The sequence below is a fragment of the Liolophura sinensis genome, chromosome 12 (genome assembly GCF_032854445.1).
Source record: "Liolophura sinensis isolate JHLJ2023 chromosome 12, CUHK_Ljap_v2, whole genome shotgun sequence".
In the NCBI taxonomy this organism is placed as follows: Eukaryota; Metazoa; Mollusca; class Polyplacophora; order Chitonida; family Chitonidae; genus Liolophura; species Liolophura sinensis.
In genome coordinates, this window is record NC_088306.1 from 18,890,074 (window position 1) to 18,903,399 (window position 13,326).

General features: G+C 38.2%; 1 protein-coding gene across 1 annotated transcript in view; it reads right to left on the minus strand.

Moving 5' to 3' along the window:
- Positions 1 to 1,294: 1,294 nt before the first annotated feature.
- The window catches only part of LOC135479762 (filamin-B-like), a 137,059-nt gene continuing 125,027 nt past the window's right edge, over positions 1,295 to 13,326 (minus strand). The window contains exons 41-49 of the mRNA XM_064759668.1: positions 10,062 to 10,205; positions 9,630 to 9,755; positions 9,146 to 9,292; positions 8,270 to 8,374; positions 7,308 to 7,493; positions 6,664 to 6,945; positions 5,944 to 6,093; positions 3,964 to 4,131; positions 1,295 to 3,169 (exon numbers count right to left, since the gene is read on the minus strand). Of these exons, the coding sequence (XP_064615738.1) occupies positions 2,886 to 3,169; positions 3,964 to 4,131; positions 5,944 to 6,093; positions 6,664 to 6,945; positions 7,308 to 7,493; positions 8,270 to 8,374; positions 9,146 to 9,292; positions 9,630 to 9,755; positions 10,062 to 10,205 (1,592 nt within the window). The 3' untranslated portion in view covers positions 1,295 to 2,885. The remainder of the gene's footprint in view (positions 3,170 to 3,963; positions 4,132 to 5,943; positions 6,094 to 6,663; positions 6,946 to 7,307; positions 7,494 to 8,269; positions 8,375 to 9,145; positions 9,293 to 9,629; positions 9,756 to 10,061; positions 10,206 to 13,326) is intronic.

The following is a 13,326-nucleotide window of genomic DNA, read 5'->3' on the forward strand; positions in this document are numbered from 1 at the left end:
CTGAGCCATTCTCAGGTTTGCGGTTGCTACCCATAGTACATGGGTTGACAAATGCAGTTCGTGATTAGCTTATCAAAGACCTCTGCGATGAAATTTGAGCAAAAATTCCCCGGTGTCTTTTACCACCGCAGTGACAACTTCATAACATACGCAGTCACTTCTGTGCAATCCTTTCGCATCTGATGAAGCAGTGATAGTTGTGACAGTATGATAATTTTTGCCTTTCTTGTTGATTGATTTAATGGTAAGATCTTATCGCTATCTAATTAGAGAATAATAAGTGTATGTGACACTGTTAAACAATCTACTTTATTTTGGTTTAAGGGGTCAAAATTTCATGACCTCTTTTCATGTATTACATGACTTGAAACACTATGCAGTTTTACGAACTGCTCAATCACGTGAGCTACCGTTAGTCTTTGAACGCCTTGTTCAGTTAAATGACAAAGAGGAGTCATTAAGTGTGTGTATGTAACAGAGCGAGTCCATGCCGCCAAAGTGCTGCCACCACTGAAGTATCATGGCAAAGACACCAGACATGACACCCCATCCACAATATACGGACACCTGACCTGGTCACATTATAATGACACCCGACCCAGTCACATTATACTGACACCCCACCCAGTCACATTATACTGACACCCCACCCTGACACCAGGCCAACCAATCCTGTTTCACTGTAATGTCTGAATGCTGAGTGCCAAAGGAGGAATCAACAAGAACCTTTCTTAAAGTCTTTGGTAAGAGCCAACACAGATTTGATTCTAGGTCTCCTGACTGCTAGGTGGATGCTCTAACAATAAGGCCATTCCTTATGCAGCCTGTTTGGGTGACTGTCTTAATGCAGGTAGTAGAGGTCAGCTTCATTTAGGATGCTCTGATGGTTGATAAAGTGGTTTCCAGGTAAATAATCAAATATTTCTATTCACGCTTGTAAGTTTAACAAATAATCAAGTCACACATGAACAGTAATAGAATATTTATTTTATTATGAAACTGTACACTTGCCAAACACCTACAAGTATATTAGAATGTAAGTATGTCTTAACACAAGAGAATTATACAAGAGAATAAATTATGCTATGCGAAGAAACGCCACAACAAAAACAGATGTTGTATTATCCATTACTTTTTTTTTTTTTTGGTCATTAAAGACTGAAGCAGAAGCAGTTTACAATTTTGTGGGTGGAATGTTAGATATCTCAGCCAATATATTGCCGGTTAATGTAATATATGTAATAATAATTATTATTATTAATATTATTATTATTATTATTTAACAAATACCTGATTACTTGTATATGTTATAAAGTTAATATCACAATGGGTAATTTAAATCAGTGTGGTAGGTGGAGGAGGAGGAGGAGGGAGGGAGGGGGATGTATGATCAATCACCTTTATGCTAATTACTAATAGCGAATAATTCAAAATATTACGATATGCTGAAATATGAAACATTTTTAAAATGGTTTAAACATAATAAAATGATAAATAATAGTGTTTTACAGCAGATATGTAATACATGTACATGTAAAGGTATAAGATGAAAAACTTGCAACAAAAAAAAAATGTAAATTCCATAGCATTAATATAGTGTAAGATACGTTTGTCTCTAGCAAACAGTACCATTAAAATCATCAATGTTCATAATCACAACACAATTCCTTCACGCAAATGCTATAAAAGTTGGCATCAATAGATGACTCGTATCAAATTTACATAAAAAGAGAAGGTATACAATAACAGAGAGTTTATTTTACACACAGTTTGTTCTATTAAAGTACAACTGTAGTAATAAGTTTATGCATTAATTATGATATTACAGTTGCAAATAATATATGACATGGTAATAGACAGTGTAGGACAATTTGTTAACAAATAAACAGGACAGGAATACACATTTATCAAGAGATGGCATACAAGAGCATTTACAGTACCCTAAACCTGAAAAAAAAGCATACCCTATTTACCAGAGTGCAAAGGTCAAGTTCAGATCCTTACTAAAATATCCAGCAACTATGGACAAAGAAAACGAAACTGGCAAGTTGTCTCCCTTTGATACCCAGTTGTGTTTCCTTTACAACTGTTTGGGATGTTGAATTCAATAGTAAAAAGAGAAGAGATCCATTATCTATTGATATATAATACAAAAATATCTAAAAACCGAGTAAAATGTACATGTAAATGAGATTCTAGCTAAAGTTTTTCCTGGTCAAGCAAGGAATAACTGGTATTTTAGATGAAAATCTAAAAGCTTCTATTTGGACCACCTCTGGATTTTACGACGTTTACAATAAACTAGCTGTAATTCTAATACACAACTGCTATTGGTAATTCAAGGTAGGCTTCTACTGTAATATTGGGCAGTAAGCAATCATATGGAGCAATTTTTATTTGTAAATATTTACTCCTAAGTCTTGCATCCATGATTTCATTTTTCTTTTTCTACAACTTCGCACAAAATGGCAGTGGTGGGAATGTTTATATGAACAATGCATGGATCCCTGTTGTCTGTATCACAATAAATGATTTTCAATTTTGCAAAGCTGTAATCACTAAATGCAATGTTCTGTTGTTATGGTGAGTGCAGTGTGCAAATAAATGCAAATGGCACGGCAAAAAATTATTGCAGATAATTGCTTCATTTTTTTGCATATAATCAAACTTGCAAAAACGCACCATACACAATTTTTCTGTTCACCACTGTGACATTTCTCGGAACTAATCAAGGGGAAAAACTATTCTGATGTTTTTATTTTCGGAAATATTAACAGCATTGCAAATGATGACTGATTTCTTCTGCACAGATCATATAACATGTTGTTGTTGTAGTACATTCACTCTGTCGTCATGGCAACCTCTGACATGGCTGTCATCTGTCCTCACATCCTCATCATATTATCATCCTCCCTCCATGAAGAGTACTCAGAGTTGTAGACGGAGCGGTTTAGGGTGCTGCCCTGATAGTGGGCTGGAATTTGTCCCTGCATGACACGCATCAGTTCGTGTTGGGAGTCTACAATGTAAACCTGGAACGGACTGCCGGGAACGTCCACGCCAGACCACTTCACGAAGATCTGGTACAGTCCGGTTTCTGTTGGATCAAAACGACACAGGATGGTCCTGTCTTTCTGACTGTCGCGTAACATTTCTACCTGGAAGGCACCTGTAATTGCAAAACAGAATCAAGGTGTGTTCCATGACAATTAAAACTACAGCAAGGTGTTGCAATGGACATTCCCAGCTACATTACACCTGTAGTGATAAAACAAAGGCATAACTACAGGCAATGATTTTTCTCATCTAACCCAATTTGTCCATTCTAAACCCAGCCCTAATTTCATGAAGCGTACTTGGTGTGAAGTAGCCCTTTGCTAAGTGCACTTTATATCTCTAAAATATATGTGGTTGTAATAGCTAACGGCTGACTTTGCCAAAGGTGCACTATCATCACTGAATTACAGGGTGAATTCCAACAAGCAAGTTCAATTTAATGTTTATTTATTTGATTGGTGTTCTATTTAAGAATATTTCACTTATATGGTGTGAGGAAATCCAAGCAAGTTTAAGACAAATTTGAAATCACTTATCTTTGGAGAACAAAAGTCCTCCAATATATTTCACCTGGCTGTTACTGGTCAGCTTTATGCGTAAGGAAACTGGGAAGAGGAACCCTTGGCCTTCAATTACCTTGACAAACCTCCTGATTTAAAGTTGTACCATGAAATGGGGCAGCGGCCCACCTGCTGTAGCAAGAGTATCCTTTTAGGCAGTGTGTGAGTCCGAAAACCCTACAATTCTCATCCAAGACGTGATGTCCACTATATCTGTTTGTAATGCCACCCAACTAAAATGGTTACACATACTCAGTATACTTTTACCGAAATGTGACCAATGTTGTGAAGGAAGAGAACGAGTCATAAAAAAAAAATAAGACTATACGCTTGCATGGTTACCAACCTTTAGGTCCTCTAATTCTCACGGTCAGCTGACCAGCTCCCGCCCCCCGAGTCTCCACAATGAAACGGCTCTCAAAGTTTGCCAAAATGCCGTGTTCGACACCCGGTCCAGAAACACGCACTTTGCTAGCATCTGGTTGTGCTCCCACCCGTAGCACGTATGGACTTCCTGTAACACAAAATGACATTTGGCCATGTTCACTCACTGTGTATGTAATGTAATAGTCTGACCTTTTTTAACCTCTGGGAGAGTTAATGTGGGAGAAAATGATGCCATACGTATGTATAGTTAATTGACGGAGCTGAATAAATGTCCGACCAGTAAATTACTTTGGAGTTGTTATAAAAAGAAGAAGATTACAATATCTGCAGTGGATGAATAAATGTTAACTGCTATTGAATAAACTTCATACAATAATAATGGGGTAGGTATATCTTAATGGCTCTAAAGACACGAGCCATTAACTGTAAAATAAGTTTTTATGCCTTAAAACTGTGTTTTTCAGATTTCATTGTTTGTCCCCAAAAATATGAAAATATTGTGAAAACATAGTAAAATGGTGTGGAGTATGACATTAAATCCCTATCAAATGTATCACATCAGCCTTTGTTAAATTTGATCTTATCTTAGGGCATTACTTATACTTCGCAAAGCAACTCTGCAACACTTAATCTTGTCCACGTGAGTTGTGTATTGTGCAGCACACTGGGGCGTTCTCGTAATGCATTTGTGAAACAACATGAAGGCTGTGAGGAACATTGGGAGTGTAAAGTTAAAAAAACTTCAACAACAATAATGCGCTGGTTAATTCCACAGTTGTACATAAACCAGTACAAATGGCACAATTAATTGTTAATTAATAAACTGGTGTACACAATATGCACAAAGTGAGAGACAATTAATTTGACATTAACAGGATTGTGACAAAGTTACGGCATCAACAAGACTTATTTTTACCCTTCACATCCATTCTATCCTTCACTGGAAGAAAAACACAAGCGACACATCAGCACTAAAGCAAAAGTTATCCCCTTTGACCCCAACCAGCAAGTTGTCTCCCCTGATCAAGAAAACTGACTGAAGTCTATTCATCTGTGAACCAATGTTCTTCTGCTAAGAGAAACTGACTGGCAAATACATACCACAGTTTATCTTACTTTTACTTTTATTTCCCAGGTATGTGTAATTGCTCTCCTGATTAAATACATACGTTTTTTTTTCATAATTTACAAACAATTAAAATAACAAGGTTTAAAATGAAAGTGATATTTTTAAAAGAAGTATTTCACATTTATTATCATATGGCTGCATATGAACTTTGTCCTGTATTTTCTTTCCTGTTTATCAGACAAAAACCTCTCAGATATAAATGATAAGTGGCATATTCTGCTTACTCAGAACTCCTTTTTTGATGAATCCACCAAGGTTATAGACTATCAATGGAAACTTCAACTAAGGATACATTTCAGTACTTATTTATTTGATTGGTGTTTTACGCCTTACTCAAGCATATTTCACTTATACAACGGCGGCCAGCATTATGGTGGGAGGAGACCGGGCAGAGCCCGGGGAAACCCACAACCATCTGCAGGTTGCTGGCAGACCTTTCCACATATCGCCGGAGAGGAAGCCAGAATGAGCTGGACTTGACTCACAGTGACTGCATCATTTGAGTACCAGCTTGAGTGACAAACCAGCAAGAACAAGTACAAACTATCCTCCAGCCAACGATCACTAAGCTGTCTTGGTATTGTTGTGAGCTCCCATGGAAATTTTCATTTCAATATTAAAAATTTTCTTTCACTTTGTCAAAAAAATTCAAATCTAAGTTCAAGGATAAAAAAAACTGTCTTGGAATTTTGTGAAACCAAAAAAACTCTAAGTTCTAGAAAAACAGCATAATAAGATAGGGTTTAATTCACAGGCAGCTCTGTGATTCGTGGCCAGCTCTATTCTATGTGATCTGGCAAGCTTTATTACCTAGAACGTGTTCTCCTCCGTATTTGATCTGTAAGATGTGTCTTCCTGGCTCCTGGGGTCGGATGTTCAGTTTGTACGTACCGTCCCTCATGTCCTCTAGCTCACAGTAAGCCACCAGGTGAGGGCCCATGCAGTGAGCAGTCAACTCGCCTGTAAACATACAACAGGGGCTAATAAACAAGGAGTTAAATTCTTCTATCTTAACTCATTGAGCTACAAACAATGACAAGTTTATCCACATTAACAGCACTTTAATAATGAAGCCATGACAATAACGTGAAGAAATCATCATGTACTGTTACGTTATTCAAATTTTCTTCACCATTTTCTTTTTTTTAATCAACTTTTTGAAAAGTACATGTATTTTATGCACATGAGGATTTCTCTGACAACAGATGTGTTTAGAATTTGATCATACCGTAATGATCATGAAATAGAGGTTTCAAGGTACAGTCCCTGGTTGTTAACTTCTCAAATTTGGAGAAAGAAAACGATAAATCAATGTTTTGGTGGGAAAATTTACCTGCCTGATTGATCAGGTTACTAGATTTACCTCCAATGATAAAAGAGCTCAACATGCTCAAAGGAGCTGAGCATTGAAGTAGGAACTTATAGTGAGGTTTGTATTCACCCATAGTAGTTATTACATGTATATACTTTTTATATTCAAATAAATATATCAAAACCACTTATCACATGAGTATTAAGATTTCTCCTGACCTGGGCCAGCCTTGCGTGTGTCGATTATCACGTTGATATCGCGTCCCATAACCCCGCCTTTCAGACCCTCACCGGACACGACAACCTTCTGCGGGTAGTGGGCGTTGATGACATTGACCTTGAACGGTGACCCTCGCAGCTGGCGGTCATTCCAGGTGATGTGCAACAGATATGCACCTGCTGTCTCCGGGATGTAGGTGCAGCGGTACCGGCCGCCGCCTAGAGATGACACTCGGACAGGGATGTTCCTCTTAAGCCCTGTCAACTGTACCTCAGGACGGCCTGCAACAAGGGGAGATAACCACAGTGAGCAGGCGCAACAACTCACTGACTTAAGCTACATTATAAAAAGAAATGTAAAATACAGAGGAGAAACCATTTCAGATTTAATTAGTTTATTTTATCTTTTGTTTGGGGCATGAAGTTTCCCTAGAAAACACTAGTTACTATGGGTATTGCTTACAGTGTTCAACGGCATGATACAAAGTAAGAATATTTTCTTCAATTGATATGAGTTGTCCAACAAGTATAAAAGCAAATAAAGTTGTAAACCGGTGAAACTGTGAAACACAATCATCAAACATTACACATCAGAAAAAAAGAACATAAATTTCCACAACGTCAATCAATGTCAATTTGCCTACCTGGCCCTGCCTCTGAGCCATCAATCTGGAACTCAGCCTCTCTGTGGACAATAGCCTCTTTCAAGCCCCGCCCACTGAGGATGACTTTAGTTGGGTCAGGTGACCTCCGTCTGCTGACTGCGTAACCATGGAAAGGGGCGTTGACAAGAGTATGATCCGACCAATAGGCATAGATGTGATGGTCACCTGTATAAGGTAAGAAAAGTCATTTGCACATTAATATACACTTGTAAAGACTAGCATAAAATCACTTGTTAAAATAAAACACCAATCAAATAAATAAACTTTCAAGGTCAAATAAATAAAGCAACAAATAAATAAGTGACAGTGCTGTATCTATATTTCAAAAGTTTCATGGCATAATTTTTCGCCTTTATATTTATTTATCTGATTGGTGTTTTAAGCCGTACTCAAGAATATTTCACTTATACAACGGCGGCCAGCATTATGGTGGGCGGAAACCGGGCATAGCCCAGGGGAAACCCACGACCATCCGCAGGTTGCTGCTAGACCTTCCCACATACGGCCGGAGAGGAAGCCAGCATGAGCTGGACTTGAACTCACATCGACCGCATTGGTGAGAGACTCCTGGGTCATTACGCTGTGCTAGCGCGCTAACCAACTGAGCCACGCAGGCCCCGCATTAAGGTGGCAGGAAACCGGGTAGAGCCCTGGGGAAACCAATGACAATCTACATGTTGCTGGCTGACCTTACCACGGAGAGCATGCCAGCATAAGCTGGACCTGAACTCACAGCAATGACCCCACTGGTGAGAGGCTCCTCGGTCATAGCGCTGCCCTGGCATGCTAGTCACCTTAGCCAGAGAGGCTGTTGGATACACATCAAAGTACTGAAAAGAATTTGACTACAAAATCTTGAAAAAAATGGGTCCAGATTCTATTTGAGGTGAAGTTACTTAATATTATAAAATTAAGGAATTCTAACAAGTACATGAACTGACCTTCTTCTCTGGGAGTAAAACAGATGGTTCTCCTGAAGCTGCCGTTCTCCTCAACATGACAGGGGATTTTACCTCCTGGACCTCGCACCTCTGCTTTCAAAATACCTACAAAACACAAAGAAATAACAATAGCTAAATCAGGATCAGTAGCAGAGGTTATACAATAACCTAAAATGCCTGTGTGGAGACTGGAACAAACTGGTGCCAGGTAATGAAATGAATACTGCTATTTGGAATGTTTTAAAGGTAACCGTTCAGAGAAGATTCTCATTCCAGGTTCTAATCATAACAGTTGTAATTGTAGAGTTTTAAAAGATTTCGTGGTAAAAACTCCAGTTGTCTCCCCCAGTCGTTTTGATGACTGACTGAAGTTGCCGTGGCTAATGAAACTGCTGTGTTTCTCTTGATGTAATGCTATATTTCATGCCACAATTATAACTGTAGCTTCTTTACAAGCAGAAGGAGTTTTAAAAAGTTCCCAAACATAGACCAGAAAGCACCATGAAGCTTCTGTAATTTAGCTGGTCTAACCCAAACAAATTTTGTTTCCTTTTCTTGCAATACAGTCTCTCTTAATGTTATTTTCATCATCATCTCACAGTATTATGAAGTAATGTTGCAGGTCAGCCACAATTTAATGCTAACATGTTTTAATGCTGCCTCACTGGAATGCTATGCCAAAGACACCCGACATAAGGCACCCCAAAGCCACAACATTCTTACACTGGGCTGAGCGGGTCTTGAACTATCAACTTTAATATGCTAAATGTGGAACCAGTAAAGTGCGAGTGTACTAAACTGCCATATTCAATGTCCTCTGGAGATATAATCCAATTCGGGCTTAAACAGAATTCTTTATTTGAAAATGAATCTTACCTGGACCAGCTTCAGAGACATCAAAGGGAATTCTCTTTTCTTCATCAACCAGCAGGTGAACACGATCGTTGGAGTCCATGAAATGTTGCCAGCCACCTACAACCTTGACCTTGCGAGCATCAACGACCTTGGGATGGAATGGGCTCCCTGAAAGAAAGAAAAGCGATTAAGATTTTGAAACAATTGCAAAGCTTCTTATTTTTTGCGTGAATTTGGAAGCTGGTTGCATATTGTTCTCAATTATCACAACTGTGATGTTTTTCTTACATTTTGCCACTGGTTTGGGATTATCTGACAAAATTTCTCATCTATCTGTATAGAACTTAGTGAGAAATAAAAAGCTAAGAACTGTCTGCAAACTGTCAGAATTTTAGTCTAATTGTGGGTAGAATTCTTGAAAAAAAAATTTGAAATTATTCTTCAAACTGAAGCAAACCAAAAAGAGAAAACATTCAGCTCTATAGGATTTACTTCTTTAGCTCACCTGGTATTTCCTTTCCATTCCACTTGACAATAGCGCGGTATTTCCCCACCTCCACAGGTACATAAGTCACAGCATACACACCATCTCTCTCAGGCTCAATGTTACATTTGGCAATTGAATTGGGTCCTATGAGAAATTGTGATTAAGAATTTAAATGTCTACTTACACAAGAATTGCTCTTCAAAGATGGGAGTAGTCAATGAATTAATAATCTGAACTGGTTGACAATATGGCAAAAGGTTTTCATTTGTAAATAAGTCTGGTATTGAGGATCAACATTTGTCATGATAAAACTTAACAGACAAAACGTTCAGCATGGAGTTGGCTGCTGCATTGATCAATTCAAAACTTGGATCAAGAATGACCTTGAAACCATGGTGCCAAAAGTGTCATGAAAATGGATTAATGGAAATATCCCTGACATATATTTACCTTCCACCTGAACACCTAATTCTCCTCGTAAACCACGGGCATCCACATAGAACGTAGCTGGGCGGTCTTCTTCACCCCTGTACAAGCCGTCCCCATTGGCTGTCGGCATCCTGCCCTCGTCCACATCTATGATGAATGGGGATCCTGCACCAACAGAAACGATGTAACAATGTAATGTGGTGTTCATGTAAGAGAGGTGAAGCCTGGAGAAACAGAAACAACGTAAGAATGTAATATGGTGTTCATGTAAGAGAGGTGAAGCCTGGAGAAACAGAAATGATGTAACAATGTAATGTGGTGTTCATGTAAAAGAGGTGAAGCCTGGAGAAACAGAAACAATGTAGCAATGTAATATGGTGTTCATGTAAGAGAGGTGAAGCCTGCACCAACAGAAACAATGCAACAATGTAATATGGTGTTCATGTAAGAGAGGTGAAGCCTGGAGAGACAGAAACAATGTAACAATGTAATATGGTGTTCATGTAAGACAGGTGAAGCCTGCAGAAACAGAAACAATGTATTATGGTGTTCACGTAAGAGAGGTGAAGCCTGCACCAACACAAACAATGCAACAATGTAATATGGGGTTCATGTAAGAGAGGTGACGCCTGGAGAAACAGAAACAATGCAACAATGTAATATGGTGTTCATGTAAGAGAGGTGAAGTCTGCGCCAACAGAAACAATGCAACAATGTAATATGGTGCTAATGTAAGAGAGGTGAAGCCTGGAGAAACAGAAACAATGTAACAATGTAATGTGGTGCTAATGTAAGAGAGGCGAATCCTGGAGAAACAGAAACAATGTAACAATGTAATGTGGTGTTCATGTATTTAAACAGATAAGATGTACAACATATTTGCCGAACAGCAATAATGTAACGTTCACTGTTATCACAAAATTGATGAACAATGAATCTTTGCCGTGCACTCAAAATGTAATGTGATGTTCATGTAGCAGATGGTGAACAATGAGCCTATGTCAAATACAGAGAACAATGTGATGTGATGTTCATGTATAAACAGAAGATGAACATTTGGCCTTTGTGAGGTACAGAAGAAACAATGTAATGTGGTGTTAATGTAGTAGAGAGTGAACAATGAGCTCTCATCATGTACAGAGAAACAATGTAATATGGTTTTAATGTAGCAGAGGGTGAACAATGAGCTGTCATCAGGTACAGAGAAACAATGTAATGTGATGTTATGTAGCCGATGGTGAACAATGAGCCCTCATCATGTAGAAAGAAACAATGTAATGTGATGTTCATGTAGCAGGGGGTGACCAATGAGAAACAACGTAATGTAACAAAAATGATGAAGTCAACAAATCAGTCCAGAATATGTACTACATAGAAAAAATAACTATATAATCAATGTATGAACAAGGGTGACCAATTATGAGTACCTATATGTAATATGAAAACAAAGTGTTACAATATTATATAATGTTCATTTAAACAACGAGGTGAACGATGAGCATCGAGTCTGCACGACAGAGAAATAATGCAAATAATGCAATATTACATATGTGAAAGTAATCCAGCTGATATTTTAAGCCACGTATTCAATTTTATATTAATGGCAGCAGTCTAGTTTGTGGATGAAGGACTCTAAACCTTGAGGGCTGCAGTACATCTGCCCACCTTTCTGACACTTTAATGGTTAATATTAAGATATGAATTAGCAGAGTAATACCGTGATCATATCACGTGGCACTATAATATAGGCACGAAGTTTGAATGAGAAAACAACCACGTAAAAAATGCCCTCAAAACTGCAAGATGTGCAGTACTGCAGTGCATAACCTGTGGCCAGCTTCAAACCCAGGATCGCCATGATATGGCTGAAATATTGCCGATGTGGCGTTAAACCATAATCATTCATTCAAACCCAGGATAAACATTTACTGGCTAAGTGATAAACAAATTATTAGCAAAGTGTTATGTAAAAGGTGTTTTTGAGTAATTCTACAGCTCAGTGATGTCTAATAAATGGCAATAAACATCCATGCATTTCTCCTTTTTTTTTAAAGTAATTCTGCTAAAGCCATGTTCCTAAGAGGAGTAAAATCTACTAACATGAACAGTTGGAATAAAACCCAGATTGGTGTAAACTGACAAGAGGCCGCATTTCGACGTTTAGATGTGATTGTTTGTTACCTATGACACTGTCATCACTGCTCTGGTTTTACTTGCTACTGGCGGCCATCATATAAGTGAAGTATTGATAAGTATGGGGTAAAACACGAATCAAATAAATAAATAAAGGTTTTACTTGTTATGCTACTAGTCTTGTATTATATTATGTCAACTGTACATATGAATGCTGGCAAAATCATTTACTGTATGAGTATTTTACCTGATAAACATTCTCCGATAATTCTCTCTGGTTCAAAAAGCCACTGAATAAAGTGACAGGCAAATGAACTAGGCCAAATCAAGATGCTAGATAAAATTTTTGTAAAGTTAACGAGTAAATAGTAAAAAGACAAATTTTCATTACCGATTTGAAAGGAGACCATTAAACCTGCCGAGAATAAATAACTAAAGATGAAAAATTTTGATAAGATCAAGGCAGATAAACCAGCATTTTAATCTGAGGTGGATCGCGTTTGTGATAATTAACCAGGTGAGTGGTTTAATATCCTACAGAATAATTCAACGCATAAAATCAAGATGTTATCGAAAACCTACTCACGCAAACCTTCACAAACAAATGCTATCGTACAGCACAGATTAAGACTTAAGAAAATCAAAGAGGCAAACACCAAAATCAACACATTAGGTTTATAATTCAGGGAAATCCACTCCTCCGACCATCTGCAGACCATGCCCATATCAAGAGTCACTTTGGTTCTGGAAAACCAACACGGCTGCTCAAACTAAACCAGCTGCCTTAAAACTAACTAGCAGATAAAACAAAAATATGATGGTTTACCAATAAAAACATAAGTTTTCATATTAACTTCTTTCAGGCTTAAAAGCTCTTAGAAGCATCATTTTGAGTTGCATCTTTAAAATTTCTTTATGCACACAGTCACAGTGTCACCAGTAAAGTTTGGGATCAGAGCCTTTGATGTTTTTCTGGATATTGCCCTGCAGGCTGCTGGCAGACCTTCCCACATATGGCTGGAGAGAAAGCCAGCACGAGTAGGTCTTGAAGTCACAGTGACGACATTGGTGAGAGGCTCCAGGGTCATTGCGCTGCGCTGGAACGTTACCCACTTTAGTGTTTCTTCACACACGTTTCATCACAAAGTTACCA